The sequence below is a fragment of the Nannospalax galili genome, unplaced genomic scaffold (genome assembly GCF_000622305.1).
Source record: "Nannospalax galili isolate Female #2095 unplaced genomic scaffold, S.galili_v1.0 scaffold265, whole genome shotgun sequence".
NCBI classification, from domain to species: domain Eukaryota; kingdom Metazoa; phylum Chordata; class Mammalia; order Rodentia; family Spalacidae; genus Nannospalax; species Nannospalax galili.
Window position 1 is genome coordinate 501,051 of NW_008353747.1, and position 23,271 is coordinate 524,321.

The 23,271-nt window shown below is 50.5% G+C and overlaps 1 protein-coding gene across 1 annotated transcript; it reads left to right on the plus strand.

Moving 5' to 3' along the window:
• The first annotated feature begins 5,786 nt into the window (after nucleotides 1-5,786).
• Nucleotides 5,787-23,271, plus strand: Scn4b (sodium voltage-gated channel beta subunit 4). Its single transcript, XM_008850906.3, has 5 exons — nucleotides 5,787-6,281; nucleotides 14,537-14,709; nucleotides 15,605-15,833; nucleotides 17,410-17,539; nucleotides 21,338-23,271. The coding sequence occupies exons 1-5, from the start codon at nucleotides 6,221-6,223 to the stop codon at nucleotides 21,429-21,431; spliced, it is 687 nt and encodes a 228-aa protein (XP_008849128.1). The 5' UTR covers nucleotides 5,787-6,220; the 3' UTR covers nucleotides 21,432-23,271.

Below are 23,271 nucleotides of genomic sequence, written 5' to 3' on the forward strand. Positions count from 1 at the left end.
GGGGGTGTGGTGTGTGGAAATCAGAGGGACAACTCGAAAGAGTCCATTCTTTCTTTCCACCATGTGGGTCCTGAGAATCAAACTCAGGTTGTCAGCCTTGGCAGCAGGTGTCTTTACCTCCTGAGCCATCTCACCAGCCCCACTTCTACTGAAGTCTTCTTTACCAGATATAGCAGTGGTGTGGTGGGAGTGTTGGCAAACCCCTATATATATAGTGAGAAATAGGCTGGGAAAGGGTGGGAAATTTGAAGCCAGCCAGGGCAGTGGATTTCCCTGTCTTTCCAGACAAGAATACATGTCCATGTAAAAGATAAGAGTCCTCTCTGTCATCTCCTTAGCCCTCCTAGCTCTGTCAGTCTGATGTATCCCTCTACTGCCCCACAGTGTGCTCACACCGTGCAGCTCACCAATGGAGCTGACCCTGTTGGTAAGACAAGGGATGGTTTTCATGTCCCACCTAAATGGGCTTGAATGTCAGTTGGTTACACCAATAGGATCAGCCACTATTATTAAGCACCTAGTCTGTGCCTGACATTGAGCTGGGTATTCTGTCTGGAATTTCACCTAGTCATTGGGACAACCCTCAGATGCTCATTACTTTCTCACTTCTAGATGAGGAAACCGAGGCTCTGTTGTAGTAAACACATGTACAAACAAAGTGGTTAGGAGATCACAGAGTTGAATTCAAGGCCAGGACTATGTGAGGCCAAGGCCATCACATCATACCATAAGGAAGGACAATAGATTGGCTTTCTATAGTCCAAGGACTTAGGGGCAGGTGGAGGAAGGGTGAGTTGAATCAATCTCAAAATGATCACGGGTGACGTGGTGATGTAGGGATCAAAGGGAGCAGAGGCAAAGCTTTCCTAGTGGACCCGGAACATTCCACCCCCACAAGGTCTGGCCCTTTGACTCCTGGGTTCTGTGTGTACAGTGGCGGCCTCTGCTGGCCACCCACCTTCTTTCTTCTTGGCCCCTTGTGCCTCTTTCTGTAACCGAAAGCCTGTGAACCTTCTTATCTACTGGCCTGTCCTCTTCTTGTCCTCACTCCTTCTCCTCAGTCTCTCACACTAACTTCCTGAAGCTGCCTTCCACCCTAGGAAGATTTCTGCTTACTCCCACGCTTCTCCCACCTCCTCGTCCTTCTTTTCCCTCCCCTCTTTTTTCCTCGTCCCCTGCCTTATCTCCTCTCTGACCGTCCCCCACCACCCATACACAAATGTTCATGGAGAGGACAGGACTAGAATACTCAGGGATGCCACATGATTTTGTACTTTTGACTCGGGTTCCCATTTTAGGGTCAGGACCAGCCCAGGTTTCCAGGAGCACATGTGACCATCGGCTGATATAACACTCTTCATGAACAGCAGCTCCAGTGAAGGATAAAGCTCCCTAACATCCCTAGCCCCCAGCCCTCTTGAGTCCCCACCTTCCACTGGGAAAAGGGTAGGGCCCATGGAGACCCAGAAAGCAGTTAAACAATGTAGCTCTGGAGTGCTGGGTAGGATGGCTGAGGATCTGCCCAGGAGCTTCAGTCCCCACCCCATTGTGGTCCCCAAGAAAGAGGTGCCCAGGACTCACCCATCTCTGAGCTGCCGCAAAGGAAGCATAACTGTAATCTGCTTCTGCAAGCGGGCACACACCCCTCTCCAGCTTGGGACTGTCCAGTGAGTAGGTTCTGCTTAGGATGGTACAGCTCCCTCCTCCCTCCCCTTTCCTCCTTCCAATGAGCTCATCTGTCTGGGGCTCCCCATCCCCCTTTGCCTGAAAGGATATTGGGACATAACCTGGCAGAAAAAAAAAAAAAAAAAAAAAAAAGGATGGTTGAAGGGAGTGACTGCTTACCTGCTGGTGCCCTGAACCTGTAGGAAGTAAAGACAGGTGATGAGAGGAAAGGATAGAACACTCCCTGGGAAAATGGCTTAGAGAGAGTTTAGCATTACACCAACTTACTGATGCCCTGGGAGTGCTGAGAGCTGGCTGAGCTGGGCTGGCCATGCAGCATCTTTAGCTGGACTGTTCAGCTGCGTGCCTGCTGGTCGGTCTGGTGCATGATGTCTTGTTAACCCCTTCAGCACCTGCCAAATGTCAGTGGATGGTGAGTGAGGTGAGCGCTCTGAGTGGGAGGAGGAAGGGGTGTGATGGGGAGGAGCTGAGAGCTGACTCAGGTGCACCAGAAGGAGGCTCCCAAACATTGGTCCAGACAGCATCAGCCCAACCCCCTGCCCAAGTGGGAAGAATTTTGGGAGTGTAATGCAGAGAATCTGGTGCCTGCAGACGTATCTCCTGAGATGGGAGCCCTGCTTACAAGTGAAGGGTATCTCAGGGTAGTCAAGGCACAGATGCAGTTCTTGGTGTAGATCCAAGACCTGAAAGGGGCCCTAAGGTGAGGGCGTGCAGCAAGCTCTCTGCAGAGCTCACATTTTCTGTTTCCCAGAGTCCAGTCAATGACACTGTGCTCAAGAGCCTGCAATTACCTGGCAATGCTCTGATAGGAGTGCATGAAGGCTTCTGGGGGAGGAGATGGGAGAGAGAAGCAGCAGGCAAGGGCAACAGGGGAACCAGAGGGGGAGGAGGCACTCTGCCAGGCTCCTGCAACTTAGAAAGAGCGCCTCTCAAAATAGTTCTAGAGACCTCATCCTTCTCCCAGTTCCCTTCCTCCCTGCACCCTTCCTCAAAACACAGGGTCTTGTTGGCTTTCTGGGAACTGACAGGGTAAGACTATCTTCCATCTACCTTCCAGGGTCACCTGTAGAAGGTGATCCTGCTGGACAAGTGATTGTCTTCTGGTATCAGAACAGCTCTGAGGCTGGCAGTGGAGTTCCTGCCTCTATTACTGATCCTGCATCTCCCTTTCATTGATTCTTCTAGGTGCTCCCCTCCTGGAATAGGAACTCCCCCCCCTTTCCCTAACTCTAGTCCTCTAGGAGAGCAGGGAAGTAGTCTCTCTGCTGAGTCAGTTGTCTGGTCTAGTAGGACCAGGGCTAACTCCTTCAAAGAAACCTACCTGAATCCCTAAGGGAACATCTCTTTCCACTTAGGTCTGGGCTCTGTCTCTGCCAGCTTGGGAATGGACAGTTCTCTGACAGCTGTTGGGCTCCAGTCCAACCTATCTCAGTGTCTCTGAAAACTTCAAGGGATTTCTGAGCCAGGCCACTCAGACCTGCATGCATGATCCATGCCAGGAATCAGGTCTGTCAGGGCCACTCCAGGGGCTGTTTTCTGATTAGGGCTCCCCTTTTCCTCGGAGGAGGGTAAGGAGCCAAGTGCTGTCCATTTCTTCCCATCCCCAGTGACTAGGGGTTTCTAAGAAGAGTTAATCTGGAATTAATTTTTCCAAAGGTAGTAGAGAAGGAACTTTGACCTTTACCACACTGTTCCTAGATCCCCTCAAGAGGAGGTAAGCTCTATTACTAGACTAGGTTTCTGAGATTTTTGTTTTTGAGGGAAGTGCTCTATAAATGTAAAACTCTCAGCCCACTAATGTGTTTCCCAAGTCCTTGTTCTGCCCAGCTGGGGGCCCTCCTGGTGTTCTTCAGAAGAAAGCTGGAGGAATATGGAGTGTGGAAACCAAATAGCAACAAAGAACCAACCCTGGTTTTGTCTGTGACATTGTAGGTGACCTTGGCCCACACATTTTCCATCCCCGGGCCCATGTGTTCATCTGTGAGGGGCAAGTGCATCCTAAGGACCCTTCTTCTCAACTAAAGAATCCAGTGAACAGTGAGAGAGGAGGGAAGTGGGGGCACTGGAGGGAAATGGTCACCTTTCTCTGTCACCAGGGTCTAAAGATATGCCTAGAGTTCTATTCCCCCCTCCCTTCCTGTTTTCCAGGCAGGGGTCACTTTCCTTCCCCTTGGCTTACCTCCTCTCACCTCAGCCTACTGCTCTGAGAAACATGACCCTGTTGTAAAAATAACATGGGCAGTGTGTATGCCTGGCCCTATTTGCTAGTGGAAAGACCTCCTAGGGCAAGCAGAGGGCAAGCCCAAAGACGTGGAGATGGCTTTGCCCCTGGGGCCACACAGGTTTCTTTGAGCTCAGCTGTGCTGTGTTCACCATGCATTCATAGGTCATTGGGTCTTCACACCTAGATCCATTTTCATGTTTGCAAGACCCAGGGTAAGATACAAGTGCAAACAGTACACAGGTCTAAATGTAGGTTATAAATCAGGTGAAATCACTACAATTTATCTTTTTATCCTCTGCCTTTCATTGATTTTTTTTTTTTCCTTCCTGATACTCTAGAAGATCAGGTCCAAAATGGGATTTTCAGACTGATTTCCTTCTCTCCTCTGTGTTTGTCCTGCAGCTACTGGGGCTCTATTTCATATTCAGGAATGTTCCACCTGCACATCAAGCACATCTATCCTGGATTGCCTTCAGACAGCTGTCTTTTGGCCACTTCCGAGGTCCTTGGGTATCTGCTTGATATGGTTGGCTTTCAGAGGACAGACCGAGGAAGACCCTGCTCAGACACCCTGAGGAGGAAATTCCAGGGTCCTGGATTCCCTAATACCATTTAGAACAGAAGGAGATGCATGCCCTGCTGTGGTCCTGTGAACTCTGCCCACAGGGCAGTGGCATGGGCAGAGACAGGCCAGCATGATCCCTAAAATCAGGAACCCAGGGCAGTTGTCCCTGTTGCCCTGGGCTATGGGTGATGCTGCTGTGGAGGACTTCAGGACAAACATCAGGGGTTCACCACTGGCAGATGAGGAGCAGAGTTTTCCAGAAAGTTATGTGACTTGTTAAGGAGGTCTCCAGCAACAAGTGCAGGGTAGCAGCTGCTGGACAACCTTGAAAACCAGGAGGCAGAAGGAAACAGCGAAATTCTCTAATAAAATCCTTGGACACTTAAACTTTTGCATACAACCCCAAGGGTCTCTTATGACCCTGAAGTCTTCCAGGTACCCAAGTTGGGAAAGTGGGTGGCTGATGTGGTGCTGTGTTTACAGCAAAGCAGGGAACGAAGACACATTTTCAAGTGTCAACTGGTCAACTGGAGGGAAAGTGTCTTGGATGAAGGACAGTTGGGTAGTTGAGTAGGAGTTTTGAGGGGGGGGCATCTCTGCTGTTTACACTGACTGACTCTTCCCCGCCCAAAGAGCATTATTAGAAAAAAGCTTGATGCCTCCAAGTGTCTGTAACTCAGCCCTCTGGCATGGAGTCCTCCAAAAGGAGGCAGAAGTATCTGCAGTTTAGATTCCAAGGAAACCGGAAGCTTTTGGAAGAGGAGGACTGAAGGGGCTGACCTAAGCGAGGAAAAAGGCGAGGCAGGGATGCTGTGTGGGACGGTGAGCTAGGGCGCCGGCCACAGACCGGCGGATTGGTTGCATGTGGACAACTTTCTCACCAGGACCACGGTGGTTTGCAAGGACTCTGTAGAAATGGATGGTGGGCGGTGTGCAGGGACACTTTGCAGCGGAAGCTCGGTTCCTCTATGGCCTAAAGGCAGTCCTCAGAGCCGGCGAGCAGCACGGCAGGAGGCGGCGTGTGCGGTCCCTCGGCTGCACGCGGCCGGCCACAGCCCGCAAGTCCGCACACGCCCACCGGCTGCGGCAGCGCTGGCTGCGGACATCCCTCCTGCAGTCCTGGGAGAGACAGCCGCTGCCCTTACTCGCGTTCTCTAAGCAGAACAAAACAGCCTTCCAACAAGCCGAAAAGCTCCACCTCTACTCCCCCGTGAACTCTGCTCCTAATTGGCAGCTCAGCGCATGGGATGATGCGGGCGGCTGCGGGCCGGGCCTGCAGTGACAAGCCGCAGCATCGCAGTCCGACCCGAGAGGGAGAGGGCAGCCCAGTCTGGTTCCCGGGACCGCGATCCGCCGCGTACCAGGCAGGGTGCGCAGCCAGTGGGGACGCCCCGGACTCCGCGGCGGTTGCCGCCCCTCCTGCGGCTGGAGCGCTTCCAGAACAGAGGCGCAGCCTCGCTCTCCTCGGCGTTCGCTCCGGCGTCCTCCCTCCAGCTCCGGCGCCTCCTCCTTCATCTCTCCAGCAGCGGCTCCCGCAGCCGGCTCCAGGAGGCGGCGGGGCGCGCTTCCCTCTCCTCGTCCTCCCCCCTAGTCTAGCTCTATCCCCGGTAACTTTCCCGACCCGAGACCCGCGGTGCAGAAGTCCCGGGCAGCTGCAGGGCCGACTGCCGACCTCAGGCGGAGAGCGCGGCGGTGCCCAGAACTCCATCCCCAAGCCCTCTGGGCGCTCCGGAGAGAACAGGACCATGTCCCGGGCTGGGGACCAAGGCAAAGCCCCGGAGAGATGGCTGGGCTTTGGGCTTTTGGGTAAGGCAGCCCCAGCTTTATTTCTTCTCTCGCCCGTTTCTTCCCCCCCCGCCCCACTCCACCCTAAAGAAGGGGACACTCGAGAAGAGGGGCACCTTAGACAAGGTGGGCTTTGAGAGTGTGGCACCAAATGAGTTCCTTGACCACAGTCTTCCGCTGGACGCCTGTGCTCCCTGGGGACCGTCACCCTCTCCTCACCAGCCAGCTAGCCTCTAGATGAGCTTTTTTGCTTCGTCTGGTACCTTCAGTCCTCTGGAGCTGGGTCTTGGGGCTGCAGCGGGGGAAGGGTCTGCTGCCTTGGCTGTAAGGGGATGTTAGGGGGGTTGCTCGTGTGGTGGTGGCTGCCACTCTTGCCTAGTACGGTTTACCAGCTTCCCAGGCAGCAAGCATACACTGGGTGTGTGTCTTCCTCCTTGCCCCCCTTTTTTGCTAGGCTCCTCTGCCTTCCAGAAAACTCCACATTAGATACTGGCAGTGCTTGGAGGGACTTAGAGGACCATTTAAAAAACCACCTTTCAAGAAGGGCCTTGTCTCTCTTCTTGTAAAAAGATTCCAATTGAGGGAAAGACCCGTTTGGCCTGCTTCTGGCTCTTCATTTTTGGGAAGACTATGAAAACAGAGGAGACATGTCGGAGGACACAGAAGGGACAGGATATTACTGATGTCTATTAATAAGCACACCATGGTGTTGAGTGTTAAACTCGAAGAGATTATTAGGCAATGATATTTATTAGTCCAGGATGTAATCTTATAAATCAAAGCCTGTCTTCAATGTAACCCGACTCCATCTCTGGCACCTGTGCCTCTTCCTGTTTATATATGTTGGATTTGGGTTTTGGCAGTGCTCTCCCTTCCCCCACCATTGGGCCAGGCACATGGTGGAGGTATTTGCCCTGGAAGCAGGGGACACAGAGGCCTGAAAGGGAAGCCATGGCTGCTCCTCCTGCACCTGTAAATTGTGTGTAGACCTGTTCTGTGGCAGGGACAACAGCATTCCTTTGCTCCTGACCTGAAGGTTTACTTACCTCCCTAGGGCTAGATGGAAGACATTGGAATTTTCTCCTGTGCCTTGGCATAGATGTTATTAGGGTTTCACGGTGACTCTTAGGAAGTGGACCTCTGAGGTCTGAGGCTCCCCTTCGTGGGATGTGTACAGTGCCATTGCATACAAGTCCCCACTCAGATCAGCCCAGGTCTCCATGGTGGCAGTGACAGGGGTGAGGAGGTCTCTGAGGCACTGAAATTTCTCCAGGTATTAAAGTGGTCACTGTATACTCTGGGCTGCCTCACCTTTTGTGTCTGGTTGGCCGATGGGGTGCCACGCTTTGGATTGCTGGACTATTCATATAACTAGGCTTCAGTGGGCAGCAAAGAGGGCCTTGAGAATTAGGGAGGTAGGATGAGTGGAGAGTGGGACAGAGCTTTGGTAGAAGTGGGCAGGGACTTTAAAACCATAAGAAGACGTTTTCTGTGAGGAAGCTGTGGTCCAGAGAGGGAGGGTAACCTGCCCAAGGGTACGTGACCAATTAATGGTCAAGTGGGACAGAATCGAGGCCATCTGGTGAGGGAGAAGGTCAGTAGGGCTTGTGTTTAGCGCTGGAGAATGAGTGAGGCTCTGGGACATGGCATGGAAGGATATCGACTGGGGTCGGGGTATAGAGCTTCTGTTTTTATAGCTGGGGAGATTGTGTCCCAGGGGTCCTATCCCTCTCTTGCCAAATAAACTTAGCCTCTTAGACTGAGATCTAAGTGATTTTTTTTTTCTTGATAACCCAACAAGATACCCTTTTCTGAGATGGAGAAGCAGGTTGCAAGGCTGTATCATTGCAACTGAGGTTGCAACTGAGATTTACACGGGTTCCCATCTCTTCCTAAGTATGTAACTGGTAATATATTGTTCTGCGCACCCCTTCCTTTTTTCCTGATTTGCTTAATTGCTGTGATCTGTGTTTAATTATTACTTGTGAGGGTGCTGTGTTGCACAACCCTCTTTCCCTTGGTATGTATTTATTAAGGGCTTGTCTAATGAGAGCACAATTAAAGAGAGAGTGTTCAGTCCCACTCAGGAAGAAACCAGCAAGGGTAAGCCAGGAGACACTGGAGAAGAGGGGAGGAAGGCTGAGGGCAATTTGCATCTGGAAAAGATGATTAATTCTTCAGATCCACAGGAAACATGCTTGTGGGGACAGAGAAGGCTGGGTCCCCAAGCCCTTATGACTGGCCACCTCCTGGTAGGATCAGCATTATAGGATCCAGGAAACACCTTGCCTGTTGGCTTGGTGCCTCAAGGTGCTGTAGGTATGTTGTCATAAGCCATGGATGATGTCTGATAACACCACCAAAAGGTAGGACAGACGCACTGTTTGGACTTGTTTGTAAAGCTGGTTTCACTGAGCTTCCAGTGCTGTCTCAGGGGCATGCCTCTATCCTGGCAAAGCTCCTGGGGGTGGGCAGGAAACAGGCAGGCAGGTTGCCTAGGGCGAGGAAGCAGAAATCTTTCCTTTGCAAGGGCCCAGAGGCCTTGCCTGGCCCAGTACTACCTCTGATGCCCCCAGGGCCTAAATCTCAGGAGGGGTCCTTGTTCTGCTGCCCTCGGCCCACTTTCTTCCACCCTGTTCTAACTGAGCCTTTCCTCCTTCCCGGGGCCAGAGTGTCTCAGCTGAGTTTCTGCTTGCCATGCACAGCAAATCCTTGGAGCTAAACTTAGAGCAGGCACCATCCTGTCCTCTTTCTACCCCCTGCCCTGGCCTGGGTGTTACTGATCCGGGGACTTGGGGGAGAAGTGATGGAATGGTTTGCAGCCTAGTATTGACCTTGAAATGTACAGTAGTGTTCATAGAAATCCTGCTGGTGTGAATACTTAAAAACATGTGCTGAATATATTTTTTTGGTATGTATGTGTTCATGTGAGTGTACATATGTGTGCAGGTATGTGCGTAGAGGCCAGAAGTCAACCTTTGGTGTCATTCCTCAGGACCCCTTCCATTTTGAGACAGGGTCTCTCATTTGATCCTCCTCTCGTTGCCTCCCCAATTCTGGGATTACAAGCCTGCACTGCTGTATCTTCTACTTTTACATGGGTTCTTGGTATTTGAACTCAGGTCCTCATACTTGCTAGGCAAGGACTTTACTTTTGAGCTGCCTCCATAGTCCCTAAATACTTGAAAAAACAAAACAAAACAAAACAAAAAACCCAAACCAAACCAAGACAAAACCCTTTGGTACAACTTGAGAATCCCAAGCCTGTCTTTCTCTTTGGACAAAGTCTCAGCAGCGTAGCAGGGACGGGGGAACTTCTGAAGATGGCTGCTGATGGCTAACTGACTTAGGAAAAGCAAAGCTGTGGGACTGAGGATAGAATTCCACAGGACCCTGGCTGGGGAGACCTCTTCATCAGTCCCACAGTTCGGGGGTGTTGTGGGAAGTTAGGGGACCCCAACTTGCAAGTATACCCACAACGTGGGGCTGGCATTCTAAAGAGACAGGTTTAGGGTAAAGCAAGAAAGTCCTTTACTTAGAGAAATAACTACTTGGAAATAATCCAAAATGTGGTAGAGGGTGAAAGCACAAATCAATGTGAGCAGCCTGGAGGCTGTCTCGGCTGACAGTGGTCATTAAGGAAAGCTGGTGGCGCCCCGGTTATGTCGAAGACTGGGATGGGGGCAGTCCTGTCCCTATCTCTGCTTTCAAACACCATTCTTCTCTCCTCTAGGAAGCTCCTTACAGGCTCACGTTTTGGCTTCCCACCAAGCTGAGAGGTGGGAAAGTTTACAGCCATCCTGCCCTGCTCTGAGGATGCGCAGGATGGATGTGGCACCGCTGACTTTCTCAAGGTCAGCAGGCAGACTGGGGCCTGTTTGGTGCCTGCTGACCAGTCCATTTCACATTTCAGCCTTCAACCTGCTGAAGCAGCCCTCCAGGGGGCCCTTAGTGGATCATGACCAGACTTCCTTCTCCCCCACGCACAGTCTCACAAGTGAGGGCTTGTGGAGTCCCAGGTTTTCCAAAGCACCAACCTCCCAGATGCAGCTGGCAGGACTTTCTGGTGCCCGACTGGATGGGTTGTGCTGTGCAGAAGACAGTTTGCCTACCATCTCTCAGGTCTCCACCTGGGCGGGGAAGACTCTGTGGAAATCATCTCTGCCAGTTTCCATTATCCCTTCCAGGCTATGGAGGACACAGCAGTGCTTCTTCACTCAGCCACTCCAAGAGTCCTGAGTGTATCAGAGTCAAGTCATTCGCATCAGGCAGAATTACGCACTATGTGGTGAGCTAGAACTTAAAGAAATAGTGTTTTCTATTTGGGACTCTTTTTGCTTTTTTCTGTTTCTATCTATTTAAAGCAATCAAAAGCATTTTCCCAAAACAGTCATGGTGGTACGTGCTTGTAGTCCCAGCACCTGGGGAGGTGGTCATGGAAAGATGAACAGTTAGTTTAAGGTCATCCTTGGCTACATAATGAGTTCCAAGATAGCCTAGGCTATATGAGACCCTGCCTCAAAACAAACAAAAAACCTCATTTCTCTTTTGATGTACCTCTGTGCTCTTGAATAGCTCATTTGAGCTGGAGTTGGGAGGGAGGAATTTGACCCTGGATGTGAGTTAGTTACTCCATCTTTGCCTTTGCCAGGACCCTAGTTCCCAGGACTAGGTACCAGTGAGCACTGGAACATGATTGTTGAGTTCCTTGGAGCCCTGTAATTACCAAGAACCAACATACCTTCCTTCCTTCCTTCCCTCCTTCCTTCCTTCCTTCCTTCCTTCCTTCCTTCCTTCCTTCCTTCCTTCCTTCCTTCCTTCCCTCCTTCCTTTTTTTCTTTCTTAAGCCGGGGTCTCACTGCAGCCCAGGCTGTCCTTGAAATCATACCAATTTTCCTGTCTTAGCTTTCTGAGTGCTGGGAATTCAGATGTCAGCCATCACATCTAGCTCAGGAAACTTTTTTCATGTGTGTGTGTGTGTGTGTGTGTGTGTGTGTGTGTGTGTGTGCATTTGAGTGTGTGAATGTGGGCATGCAGCTTGTACATAGAGGTTGGAGGATGATCTTGGTCCCTGGCCACTTTGTTTGAGACACGGTCTCTGTTGTTTCTCTACTGCAGATGCCAGGCTAGCTGGCTCACAATTTTCCAGGGATTCTGTCTCTACCTCCCATCTCCTCATAAAGTGCTAGGATTACTGACACTTGTGCTGCATATCCAACTTTTACATGGGTTCTGGGGATTCGAACTCAAGTCCTTACACTTACATGGCAAGCACTTTTATCTACTGAGCCATCTCCCTGAGTTGGAAGATGCTTTCAGTGCTTTCCTGTCTTCTGCTCTGCATTCTGAACCTGGGTTTGTAGGGTTATGGGAAGAGGAGAGCAGAGCTTCAGGCTCCCATCCTCTAGTGCAGGCTCTAGGTTGAAGAGCAGGCACCTAGGGCTGTTCCTGTCCTTAGTCCTCTGGGGAGAGCTAGGGTAGAGGACAGTAGAGGTGAAACACGAACCAGGGGCTTCGAGCCCTGACAGAATGGCTCTTTTGGAGAGGAGAAAGCAGGTATATTTCTGAGTACTGGCTGTCCACTTCCTGGTATGTGGCCTTTATGAGTCTATTTCTTTGAGCAATTGACTAGCAATAAGAAGAATAACTATAGATTAGGATAAGGATTAAATGATGTAGTCTATATAAAAATAGCCATCCTATCATAACATGAGTACACAATTCCAAAGTGGTCACTTACTACGTGGCCACTGGGAAAAATCACTTTACCTCTTTGATCCTTAATTAAAAAATTTTTTATTATTTTTATTTTATGTGTATGTGTGTATTGCCTGCATGTAGGTAAGTGCATCTGTGTCCTACAATGCCTGCAGAGGACAGAAGAGGCTGTCGGATCCCCTGGGACTGGAGTTATTGACAGTTGTTAGCTACCATGTGGGTGCTGGGATTCAAACCCAGGTCTTCTGCAGGAACAGCCGGTGCTCCTAACCACTAAGCCATCTCTCCAGCCCCAAAGAATTTTCATTTCTAAAGACCAAAATCAACTTTATTATTTCTAAATATGTACATATGCTTTTAATATAAACATGTAAGGGTTTTGCTGTGACAACTAGTTTGAAAACCAGAAGTAAAGCAACTGCCAGAATGTAGGGTCAGCACAAAGAAAGCTCTCTAGAAAGCGTCCCCTCCCATGCCTTCTTTACAGTGAATACTCAGTCAGGCCAGCCGAGGATGAGGAGGGCACTGCAGAGTAAAGACTCAGGGACATATGGGTGCTGGGATTCAAACCTGAGTCTTCTGCAAGAATAGTCAGTGTTCTTAATCGCTGAGCCATCTCTCCAGCCCCTGATTTGTGAAATGAGAAAAATTAAACCTACCCCTTGGTACCCTATTAAAAGTTGGAGTGAGTGTGTGGGAGTCCTCTAGCATAGTGGTTTTCAAGTGTGGTGAGAGAGGCCGGCTCTGAAGACTAACCCAGTCAGTTGCTACAAGGGCCACCCCACAGCTGGCTGTACCTGTCCCCCGGTGATTCTGAATTGCATCAATGTTGAAAACTGTGGCTCTGCAATTATTTCTGATGCGTGTGTACATATCACACCATACCACACACACAGATGCACAGCCACACAGAGATACATGGACACATGGAGACACAGAGACAGACATATACACAGGCTAATTGAAATAACGTCTTAGCAGAAACTGGAGCCATGGTGGACAAAGTCTGGCTATTTCTGGCTTGGGACTATGGAATGCTGGAACTGTCTTCCTGATTAACCTGAGGGGAGTTTTTTTCTGGACTTCTCTAGGCTCCACCTGTCTCCAGATGATCTATAATCATATGCCATGGTGGAATAATAGCAGGCTGAGAGGTGTCAATCACAGCAAGTACTCTACAAATATGTGCTATACTGCCGTTGTAGACAGTAGCAGGGGTCAGGACTGGGTTACTGGGCCATAGAATGTGTTTTCTGACCTGGTGGGCTAGGGTGGGGGTGCAGTCATTCTGCATCCAGAAGCAAAGGGGGCACAAGGTGAGGGGATACTAGAGAGAGGGTGCAGGCTGCCAGCTCTGCTGGGAGCTCCTGTCATTTGGAAGCATCTTCATTACCTCTTGTGGGCAAAACAAGAGCAAACTAATTTATGGTGCAGCAGGAGGGAATTAATATAGACAACAAGGGACTTTCCAGAGAAGTAAGATGGGAGTGGGTGCTCCGTTCCCCTCGGGCAAGGAAGATAATAAGCATCCACCTGCAGACTCCCCTCTCTGCTTTGCGAAACGACCTTGAGGCACGTGGGATTTCCCTGAGGAAGGTGCCAGAATGGAGAAGGGTCAGACATTTTACAGGCATCCAGGAGGAGGGCACGTGTGCAAAGCCTAAGTAAGGGCAGAGGGATGCCCTGCGGAAGGGGTGCCAGGGGCTTGGCGCATCACCGTGGCTGCTGGGGTGAGAGGGCACAGCGTGGGTACTGGGGTGCTGGGGAGGCGTCTCCAGAATAGGCGGGAACAGGGGTACACTGTGGAGCCCCTCACCCTACACGTGAGCCTGGCACTTGATCGGAATCGGCCTCAGCAGCAGATCTGGCTCTCTCTGCTCCATCCTGCGCCCTCGCTGTCTCTGGTTCCAACCTGCGTCCGTTTCAAGTAGTCTAATCCCAGCCAGGTCGGTCCTCCTCTCTCAGGATCCTACTGGGCAGTAGGAGGCCCTGGGCTCATTAGCCCCGCAAGGTCCAGGCCTGCGATGTCCCTCTGTCCCCAGCCGTCAGGAGCCCAAAGGCGGAGACTGCGGCGGCCGCACTTTTCCTGTTCCACACGACGAGACCCGCTCTTCTCTGTCCCCCAATCTCTAACCCCTCAAACGTTTCGAGGGACGCACCCCAACCTATGGAAGTTGCAAACTGTGCAGGTAGGATGGAACCCGGCCACTTCGCCTGCACTGGAGGGGTGCTGCGTCCCAAAGTGAGGGGATGGAGCTGCGGGTTCCCTGCAAGCCCGCCAGGTCCTCCTTTTCTTGGTTTGGGGTGACCCCTTGTGGTTATCCAGAATACCACAGGGCCACTGAGAGGCCTAGAATTTAGTCTCGTTCAGGTGACATGGATATTGAAATGGGTGGCTCAGGTCCTATACATGCTGTAGAGAGAACTGTCTTCCTGAAGTTGACCTCGAGGGTTCCAAAGGCCTTCTTGAACGACCAAGCCACTCTTCCCTGCCAGAGCATCCCCTCCCAGAGCTCCTGGTGGGGTTTTTATTAAGGGAGGCCATATTCCTCACACAGGCCTCTTCCTGCTCCCCATGTGCCTGTCGCTGGAGGTGTCTGTGGGAAAGGCAACCACCATCTATGCTGTCAATGGCTCGGCCATCCTGCTGCCCTGCACCTTCTCCAGCTGCTTTGGCTTCGAGAACCTCTACTTCAGGTGGAACTACAATAACACCGATGTCTACAGGATTGTAAGTGGGGTGCCTGTGTCCTCCCTCCTGTGTCTGTTCATCACCCATGGGTGCTTTCCATTCCAGCTGCTAGTCCCTTGTGATCTCCATTACAATGACTCCAAGAATCCACCTTTTATTCCTTTCTCCCAGGGTTTGGGTAGGAGGAGTGTTCAGATGGTGATGCCAGATTTTGGGGTCTGTTGGAATTTTTGGCTAGATTTCACTGTCTGGTTTTAAGAGAAATCTGGAATTTGGGCTGCTTGCATAAAAATCAATATTAACAAACATGCGAGAGAAACACCTTTGAAAGGCTTGGAGACAAAATGAGCAAGGGATGGGGATCACTTTGAAGGAAAGGAGAAGAAACTGGATGAGTGGGGTGAACTGGTCACAGGTGTTTACAGAATTCTCTGTAGTCTGGCAGGGAATCTCCTCCCAGAGTAACTGGGGAAGCCCCAAGAGTCCAGCTCTGAGTAGAATTAGACACTAGCCTCAGAGGGTGCTGATGAATAGAGCTGTAGCATTGATCCACGTCCTGACAAAGGGACAGGATTCAGTGTGACAGAGGACATAGCATAAGTAAAGGCTGAGTGGAAATGCAGAGTGAAGGTTGGTGTGTGTGTGTGTGTGTGTGTGTGTGTGTGTGTGTGATTAACAGAGCCATTGTGCAAAAGGCTTTTATGAAAAGAGGAGTCAGCATGCTGCAGTCCAGGGAGAACTTAGTGGAAGGATTAGCTTGAGATGGGCAGAATTCAGGTTAGCCAGGTAGAGCTATTGGCACTGGCAGAGGAAATGAAAATGGGCAAGGTATGTTACTGAAGGGTCTTCCTGGACCTGGACAGGGCTGGCACCTAAGAGAGGGTGCTGTGATGATGTCTTGACACTTAATGACTCCCATCCTTTTCTGCCCCAGCTCATAGATGGCATTGTAAAGAACGAGAAGTCAGACCCCAAGGTGAGGGTAAAGGAGGATGACCGAATCACCCTGGAGGGTTCCACTAAGGAGAAAATGAATAACATTTCCATTCAGTTGCGTGACCTGGAGTTCAGTGATACCGGCAAATACACTTGCTACGTGAGGAACCCCAAGGAGAAGGACTTGGCTAACTCTGCCACCATCTTCCTCCAAGTGGTTGATAAATGTATGCAGTCGGGGAGGATGAGGAGTGGGTAGGACTTGGGGTGCCTGCCTCCATGTTACCTTGAAATGGCAACATGGGCTACATTGGAGAGAGTTACCGGTACCTCTGGAAACTAGAAGAAAGTCAGCTACTGAGTGGCTTATGGATGACACCAAGTCTCTCTGAGCCTTGTTTTCCTGGTCTATGAAATAGACACATGGCAACCTCTGCCAGAGTGGCTGTGTGGGCCAGAGGAGTGATCTGGGAGTGTGTGGCAGCATTAGGCTCTCTTGGTATAGGTGGATTGTTCCTGCAACTTTGTACTGTGTTAGCAAGCTTTGGATGGCTCTCAGGTGTTATACTAAAGGGTGTGGTAACAGATACGGTGTTCTTGCTTGAGGAATGTTTGGTTCAGGGCAGGACAAAAGACTAGTGGACAGTTAACGAAAATGGGGCAGCAGAATCAACAGCCAGTAGAGGCTCCTGAGAGGCAGATGGAATAAGGCAGGGTCTGTCCCCTCTGGAATTGGACACAGGTGGGCCCCGTAGATCATGAAGACACTTGTGACAAGGAGCCAGGTGGTCACATGACTCCAGCCTATGGAGGTAGCTAGAGCAACAAAAGCTGCTAAACAGGAGAGAAGTTAGGCTGGGCCCCTGGAAGCTGAGGGGCCTGGAAGATGAGGGATGTGGGCAGAGGCATGGGAAGGAGACTGCTCAATATCTCAACTATGCTGCCTTCTGTGAGCCTCACCCCAACCCCCCAGGAGTTCAATTCGGGCTATTCCAAGGATAGCGCCTGAGGCAATGAGCTTGGGGTCAGGTTGCCACATAGGTCCACCTCTTCTCCCTCATTTACTTTCCTTCCTGTCTCTCTACCCTGCACTCAGCCTTTACAGGAGGGAGAAGGAAAGAGGACCGACATCAACGGAGCTTTTCTAGGTGCTAGGCACTGAGTTAGACTTCTCATATTAGCTCCATGGCTCCTCACAGGGTCTTTGTGAGGTGGATTTCCTCTGTTTGTAGAGCTATTCAACCATCCATTTAAGTGGCAGAGGTGGTTCTGGGGGCTCAGGGTCCAGCATGACCAGGTTGGGGGATTTGCTTCCTCCTTGAGTAGCTGAGGGAGCAATGCAGTTAAAGAGTACACCTCGTGAGAGAATGTGTGTGGTGTTGTGTAGAAGAGATGAAGTGGTAAAGGAAGATGAGGGTTCACAGGATGGCCAGGGAAGGCCTCACTGGAAGAGGTGACACAGAGTAGGGACATCTGAAGGCAGTGAGAGGTGGAGTTTTTGCCTACAAGGATGGAATTCTCATGGAGCAATTTGAGGAGCACATTGTGACTCAAAGCAGGGAGTTTTAGGATCCCATTATGGTTTATTTCTGAACTTGTGTGTGAGTCTGTGGAGGAGGTGGGGGTGGTGAGGGGACCAGGCCCCTTGGTGTGCTTAGCCTGTTGGGTTCTACATTCTAACTTCTCTTGTATCTGTAGACCTGAGAGGATGGCAGCCTGGGTGGGGGCTGTGTGTGTTTGTGCTGACTTCATATGACTCCTCCCATCTCTCACCCTTCTCTCTCTGCTCTGCCCCTCCTCCAGTGGAAGAAGTGGACAACACAGTGACACTCATTATCCTGGCAGTGGTGGGTGGGGTCATTGGGCTCCTGGTCTGCATCCTCCTGCTGAAGAAATTCATCACCTTCATCCTCAAAAAGACCCGAGAGAAGAAGTGAGTTGATAAAGCCCCCGCCTCACTCATGTGCTCACCAGACCACTGCCCCTCTCGTCTTGTGGTCCCTAGAGTCCCCCTCCATCTGCCCTCTGCCAGCCTGCAGTGCCCCTCTGACTCCTTGTCCCCCACTTCTTGCTGATCCTGCCACTGTCCTGCAACCCTTGCCCCACCTCCCCGCCCTTTCCCAACCTCCCTCCACCTGTTCTTCCTCATCCCACTTTCTTCTATCCCATCCCATTAACCTTTCTCTTTACCTAAAGCCTACCAAGGGATTTAGGAAGCCTATTTATGTATGTGTGTATGTATGTATTTATTTATTTATTTTCATTTTTAGCAGAGAAAAATATGAGTCCATGTAGAGAAACTCTGAAATGGAAAGATCCTTTTAGGGAGATTGGAGATGCCTACTGAGAAATTCTGAAAATTCAAATGGGAAAGACAAAACTAAAGCCTGAAGCCTGGGCATGGTGGCTTATGCTTATTTTAGTAGTCCAAAGACAAACCGGATGGCCTAGAGTTCAAGGCTAGCCTGGGTTACACGGTGAAGATCTGTCTCAAAAAATAAATAAGTAAATAAAATAAAGTAAAAAAATGTGATGTGGCCTCTCAGGAAGCCCCAGAGTAAGTTTAGGTTTAATAACAGACATCTAAGAGTCGGGGTACAGCTAAGTGGTACAGGGCTGGCCGAACATGTGTGAGATCCTGCCTTCCACCTCAGCACTAGCAGGAGGAGAAAGATGAGCAGGTACAGAGGGTGTAAGGCTCAGGTCCAGAATTTTCTGGAGCAGTATCAGGTAGAAGGTAGTATTAGGTGCCAGAGCAGAGAAAAGGCAGTAGAAAGCCCTGTTCTGGGAAAGGCACACAATGAGGTGGGCTGCCTTTGGAACAGAGTGGCGATCTGAGGCTGAGATGTGGCAGAGTCCTCACTGCTGCTTCTGCCCTGCTGAGAAGGGAGAATCTGGCTGGAGAGGGCAGAAACTGCACTGATAAGATGGTCAGGAAGCTGGAGACATGGAGGGGACTCTAGGAAAGACCCCCCCCCGACATTGGCCAGGATGAAGACTGAGGGTTGTCTGCCTCTCTTGTGACCAGAAGCTGTGAGAGTCTTGCCCATCTTGAGAGGGGTCAGAAATATGGAACCTGACTAGGTTCTGCTTTTCCGTGGATGGAATGCAGAATTGGAAGACAAAGTTTTCAATATACGGTTTGAAAGCATTTAGAAAAAGCAGCAGTGATTCCCCCTGGTAGCACGGATTCCCCCTGGCTTTGCTGAGCCAGGGAGGTGGCTCACTGGGAGAGCGCTTGCCTACAAAACAGAACAAAACACAAGGCATGCGGGGTTATGGTTTTCTTGCTAGGAGGGTGGTAGATCAGGAAAGTGCTAGAGCTTGGAACTCTTCTTGCTATCCAGCAAATGACTACTATACTTTAGGCATTTAAAATATTTTTATGGATTCTTTGAGAGTTTCATATAATGAATTTTGATCTTATTCCTCACCCCAACTCCTCTCAGATCCAGCCCTACCTTCCTACTCACCCAACTTTCTTCTTCCCCACTCCCATCGAGTCCAATTTGTGTTGTCCAAATACTCTTGGTTATGGAACCTGCCCTGGAGCGTGGTCAACCTATCAGGGGCCACACCCTTAAAGAAAACTGACCTCCTCTCCCATCAGCCATCAAATGCCAATAGCTCCTTAGCTGGACCTCATGCCCACCTCCCTCCACTCCATGCTGGGATTTTGTCTGACTTGAGATTGAGGAGGTCTCATGAATGCTGCCACCATTACTGTGAGTTCATATATGTAACTGCCCTGCTGTCCAAAAAACACCATTTCCTTGTAGTCATCTACTACCTCTGGCTCTTGCAGTCTTTCTGCTCCGTCTTCCTCAAAGATCCCCGGGTCTTGGAGTGAGGGCTGTGATATAGATGTCCCATTTAGGACTGAGCAATTCACAGTCTCTAATTCTCTACATGTTGACCAGTTGTGGATCTCTGTGTCAATTGCCTTTTGGTGAAAGAAGAAGCTTTTCTGATGAAGGTTGAGAGATGCAATAATCTATGGGTATAGCAATAAGACATTAAGAGTCATTCAATACTATGTCAACTTAGTAGAGTATTAGTAACAGGTTCTTCCCTGGGGCCCATGACCTATCTAGTGACCAGATATGGGCTCTATCCTGTGGAATAGGCCTTAAACCCAACCACTAGGCATTTTTATACAACACCCATCCTTTTTATCTTAGAATTGCACTCAGAGTGTTTAGGTGACTTACCTAAGACCCCACAGCTAGTAAATAATGGGGCTAGGATTGGAAATCTGAAATCAACCCTCAACCCCTAAACCACTGACACTGCATCCTCCTGACTCATTGGGCATACCTGTAGCTCATGACTTTATTTGATGGCTAATTTTTGAGATATGGTATACAAGGCACTGTTCCAGGTGCTATAGAACATTCTGGAAGGAACGGGATTCTGCTCTTCAGTAAAAAAGATGAGTTATGTGCAAGAATAAATGTGGTACAAGGTAGAGAGGATCCGTGCCAGCAAAAAGGCACTGCAGAATGCTGTGGGCTTCCAAAGATGGGGCAACACGGGATATTTTGGAAGATACCATCTCATCCCTGGAGAGGAAGAGGAAGGTGTTCCTGGTAGAGGATTCTCTGAGAGCTAAGGCAGAGTCTGGGCAGTAGCCTGGGTCTATAGGACAATGGAGGAATGGGAGACCCGTGCAAAGGGGTTGGGGACAGATCTTTTGAGACCCAGGAGCCCTGGTTTCAAGGTAGCTGGTGAGGCCATACAGGGCCCTTGTGGTTTCAGTGGAGCAGAGGTACTAGGTGAGAAGAGGCTAGGGGCAAAGGGCAGCCCAAGAGAGGGTCCCTGAAGCATCGAGGAAAACCTTGTGTTAAAGTAAAATGCAAGGGGCATTTCACATAAGGTCTGTCACATGAGTCTGCCTTTGCCTAAGGAGGAGGGACTCTAGGAAAGTAGAAAGGTGTGGCTTTCCCAGGAGGTGCCTTCCCTACCTAACATCTCCCCTTCCCACCCTGTCCACCACCTTCTCAGACCTGTCATCCTTGAGGCCAGACCTGATGCCTGCCCTGCCCTTCTATAGAATCTCTTTTCCACCTCAGGTCACAGAGCTGGGCCCTATGGGGAGGAGCTCTGTGTTCCCAGAGCATTCCCTGGTGGCCTGTACCTTAGGCCCTGGGATGGCACAGTCTGGATATGTATTCTGGGAATGGTGCCTGGTACCCTTGGATCTGCCGTGTGAAGACATCAGACTAGCTAAGCCTTAGTGAGCCCTTTCCACCTGCCCCTACCCTTCTCGTATGTTTTTAGTTCTTACAACAACCCCATGAAGATAGGATCATTCTAGGCCTATTTTATAGATGAAGGAATGTGGGCACAGAGTTCTGTGACTTTGCCTCTTCCTCCCTTAGCTTTAGAAAGCTAGGGAGAGCTAGAGACACAGCTCAGTTGGTAAGGTATTTGTCTAGCATGTATGAAGTCCTGGATTTAATCTCTAGCACCATATAAACCACCACATAAAAATGGTGGTTTCATTCCTGTAATCATAGCACTTGGGAAGTGGAGGCAAGGTGAGTACTAAGTTCATCAGCCATTAGATAGTGACCTGGACTACACATGACCCTATCTGGAAAGCAAACAAACAGACCAGGGAGAGGGAGAGGGTGCAGGGCTGGGCATTGGAAGCCATGTCCATCCCCAGTTCACCAGTTCATCCTCTCTCCCTTCACCAATATCTCTTCCCCCCTCTCTCTTTCTCTAGGAAGGAGTGTCTTGTGAGTTCTTCAGGAAATGACAACACAGAAAATGGGTTGCCTGGCTCCAAGGCAGAAGAGAAACCACCCACAAAAGTGTGAGGTCCTGTTTGGGGCCAAGCAGCCAAGGAACCTCGAATTCTGATGGTGCCATTGATGCCTGCATCCTGTCTGTGGAACCCACATACTGAGACATCTGCTGCTTGGCTCAAACTGTAGTCTTTTTTGAGTAGGAAGGAGCAGGTCCTGCCCAAACTTCCCTGCTCCCTCTCTAGCTGGGGCTTTCCAAGGACAAGAGCTGGCTGGGGGAGGGAGCCTGGGGGAGGTCCAGGAAAGGGAAAAGGGGCTGGGGCAGTGTGGAAGGGTTGGTCCCCTGACATGTAGGAAAATGGGGTCTCCTTCAGGCTCCCCACCTCTTTGATAGCCCCTCACTTTTCCTTCTGATTTCTCACCAGAGAATTGGAGGTATCAGTGAGGGCTGTCCCCAAAGCTGAGCCTTAGAGATGGAAGGGTGAGCACTCATGATGGTGGGAGTGTGTTGGGACTCTGAGGTGGAGTCTGCTGGTATCAGGCCACTGTGGGAGATAATCTGGGCTTTGAAGGAGATCTGATTTCCAGAAAGTTCTTCATAGGGGAACTTCTATTTCACCCACCCTGGAACACCTGTCCACATTGTCCCAGCTCCCTTTTCCATGCCCTGCTTTTAATTTCTAGATCCTGCTAGGCCTGGCTGCCTTGGTCTTGGAGGATCCTAGCCTACCCAGCCCACTTCTGCTCTTTGGGCTGCTGAGGAGGCTCGTAGAGGGACCCCTTGATCCTTCTTGGAACACCGGAGTGCTATATGCATCTTTCCTGGGTTTTCTCCTTGGGGAAATTGGACTGCAGAGGTGGGAGAGATAGTGTCCCAGATCTCTCAACCACTGGAATATGTACCCCAACACTTCAAGGTGGGCAGCCCTTACCCTTGGCATGGCAGGACCATGCCACTTCCACACTCCCAGAGTTCAGCTTCCTCCACTCTTCCCCTTCTCTTCAAACAGCTGGTGTTGCTGGACTTTACTTGAGGGTTGGCTTTCTGGAAGCTCCCATCCCATTGGTTTGCTTCTCCTATGTCGCTCCAGCTCTCCTGGGCTGCCCTTACCCCAGGGCTGCCCACCTGAGCCTTGGGTCTGCCTTTGCCTCAGGGACCCTCTTCTTCAGATGAGAAGGCCCTTGGCTTTTCTGGCTGCTTCTTGTTCAACTGGGCCAGCTCCTCTCCCACCCTGATGTGGAGGAGGAGCAGGGAGAGGGCACCCCCACTTTTTGCTTCTTGCAGAACTGATTTGAACACCCCTGGAGTTAGATTGTGCCTTAGCTACTTGAGCCCTGGCTCCTATCCCCTCTTTCTCCAGCCCTTGCCCCTTGACCCAACTGCGTAGTCTGGTGTGACTCCAGTGGGGGTTCCCAGCTCCTGTTCCAAGGTCATGGAGTTATATTAATGATGTGACTGGTGGCACCTTGGAGACACCTGCAAGGTGCTCCCATCCTTGTCTCTGACACAGAGACAGATGGTATCAGATGTAGGACCTTCAGATGGGTTTGATTGTGTGGGTCCCAGTGATATACAAGATGTAATCCTAGGGGTCTCCATTAGATTTTTGACACTCTGTATTCTCCCTACACACAAGATGGAGAGGAGAAGCTCTCCATCTTGGAGATGGGAGTGGGTATGAGGACGGCTTCAGGGCTCTGCCCAGAAGCAGTTGCAGGCTTCCCCCAAGGTGAAAGTTGGTGAAGACTGAGGAACAATAGCACTCGTGGAGTGCCTGAGGCTATGGCCAGTACCTCTTGCTCAAGTCAAGGGGCTCACAGTTCCCTGCCTCCTCTCCTTCCATCCTTCCTTACCCAGAACCCATTGGGGGCTAGAGTACAAATTGCCCTCCTGCTTTTTTTTTTTTTTTTT

Excerpts from the sequence above, each read along its gene's own strand:
- Scn4b (XM_008850906.3), top strand. The coding sequence starts at position 6,221 with ATGTCCCGGGCTGGGGACCAAGGCAAAGCCCCGGAGAGATGGCTGGGC. Across the intron at positions 6,282-14,536 it reads GCTGGGCTTTGGGCTTTTGG|GCCTCTTCCTGCTCCCCATG; the intron begins GTAAGGCAGCCC and ends TTCCTCACACAG. Across the intron at positions 15,834-17,409 it reads CCTCCAAGTGGTTGATAAAT|TGGAAGAAGTGGACAACACA; the intron begins GTATGCAGTCGG and ends CCCCTCCTCCAG.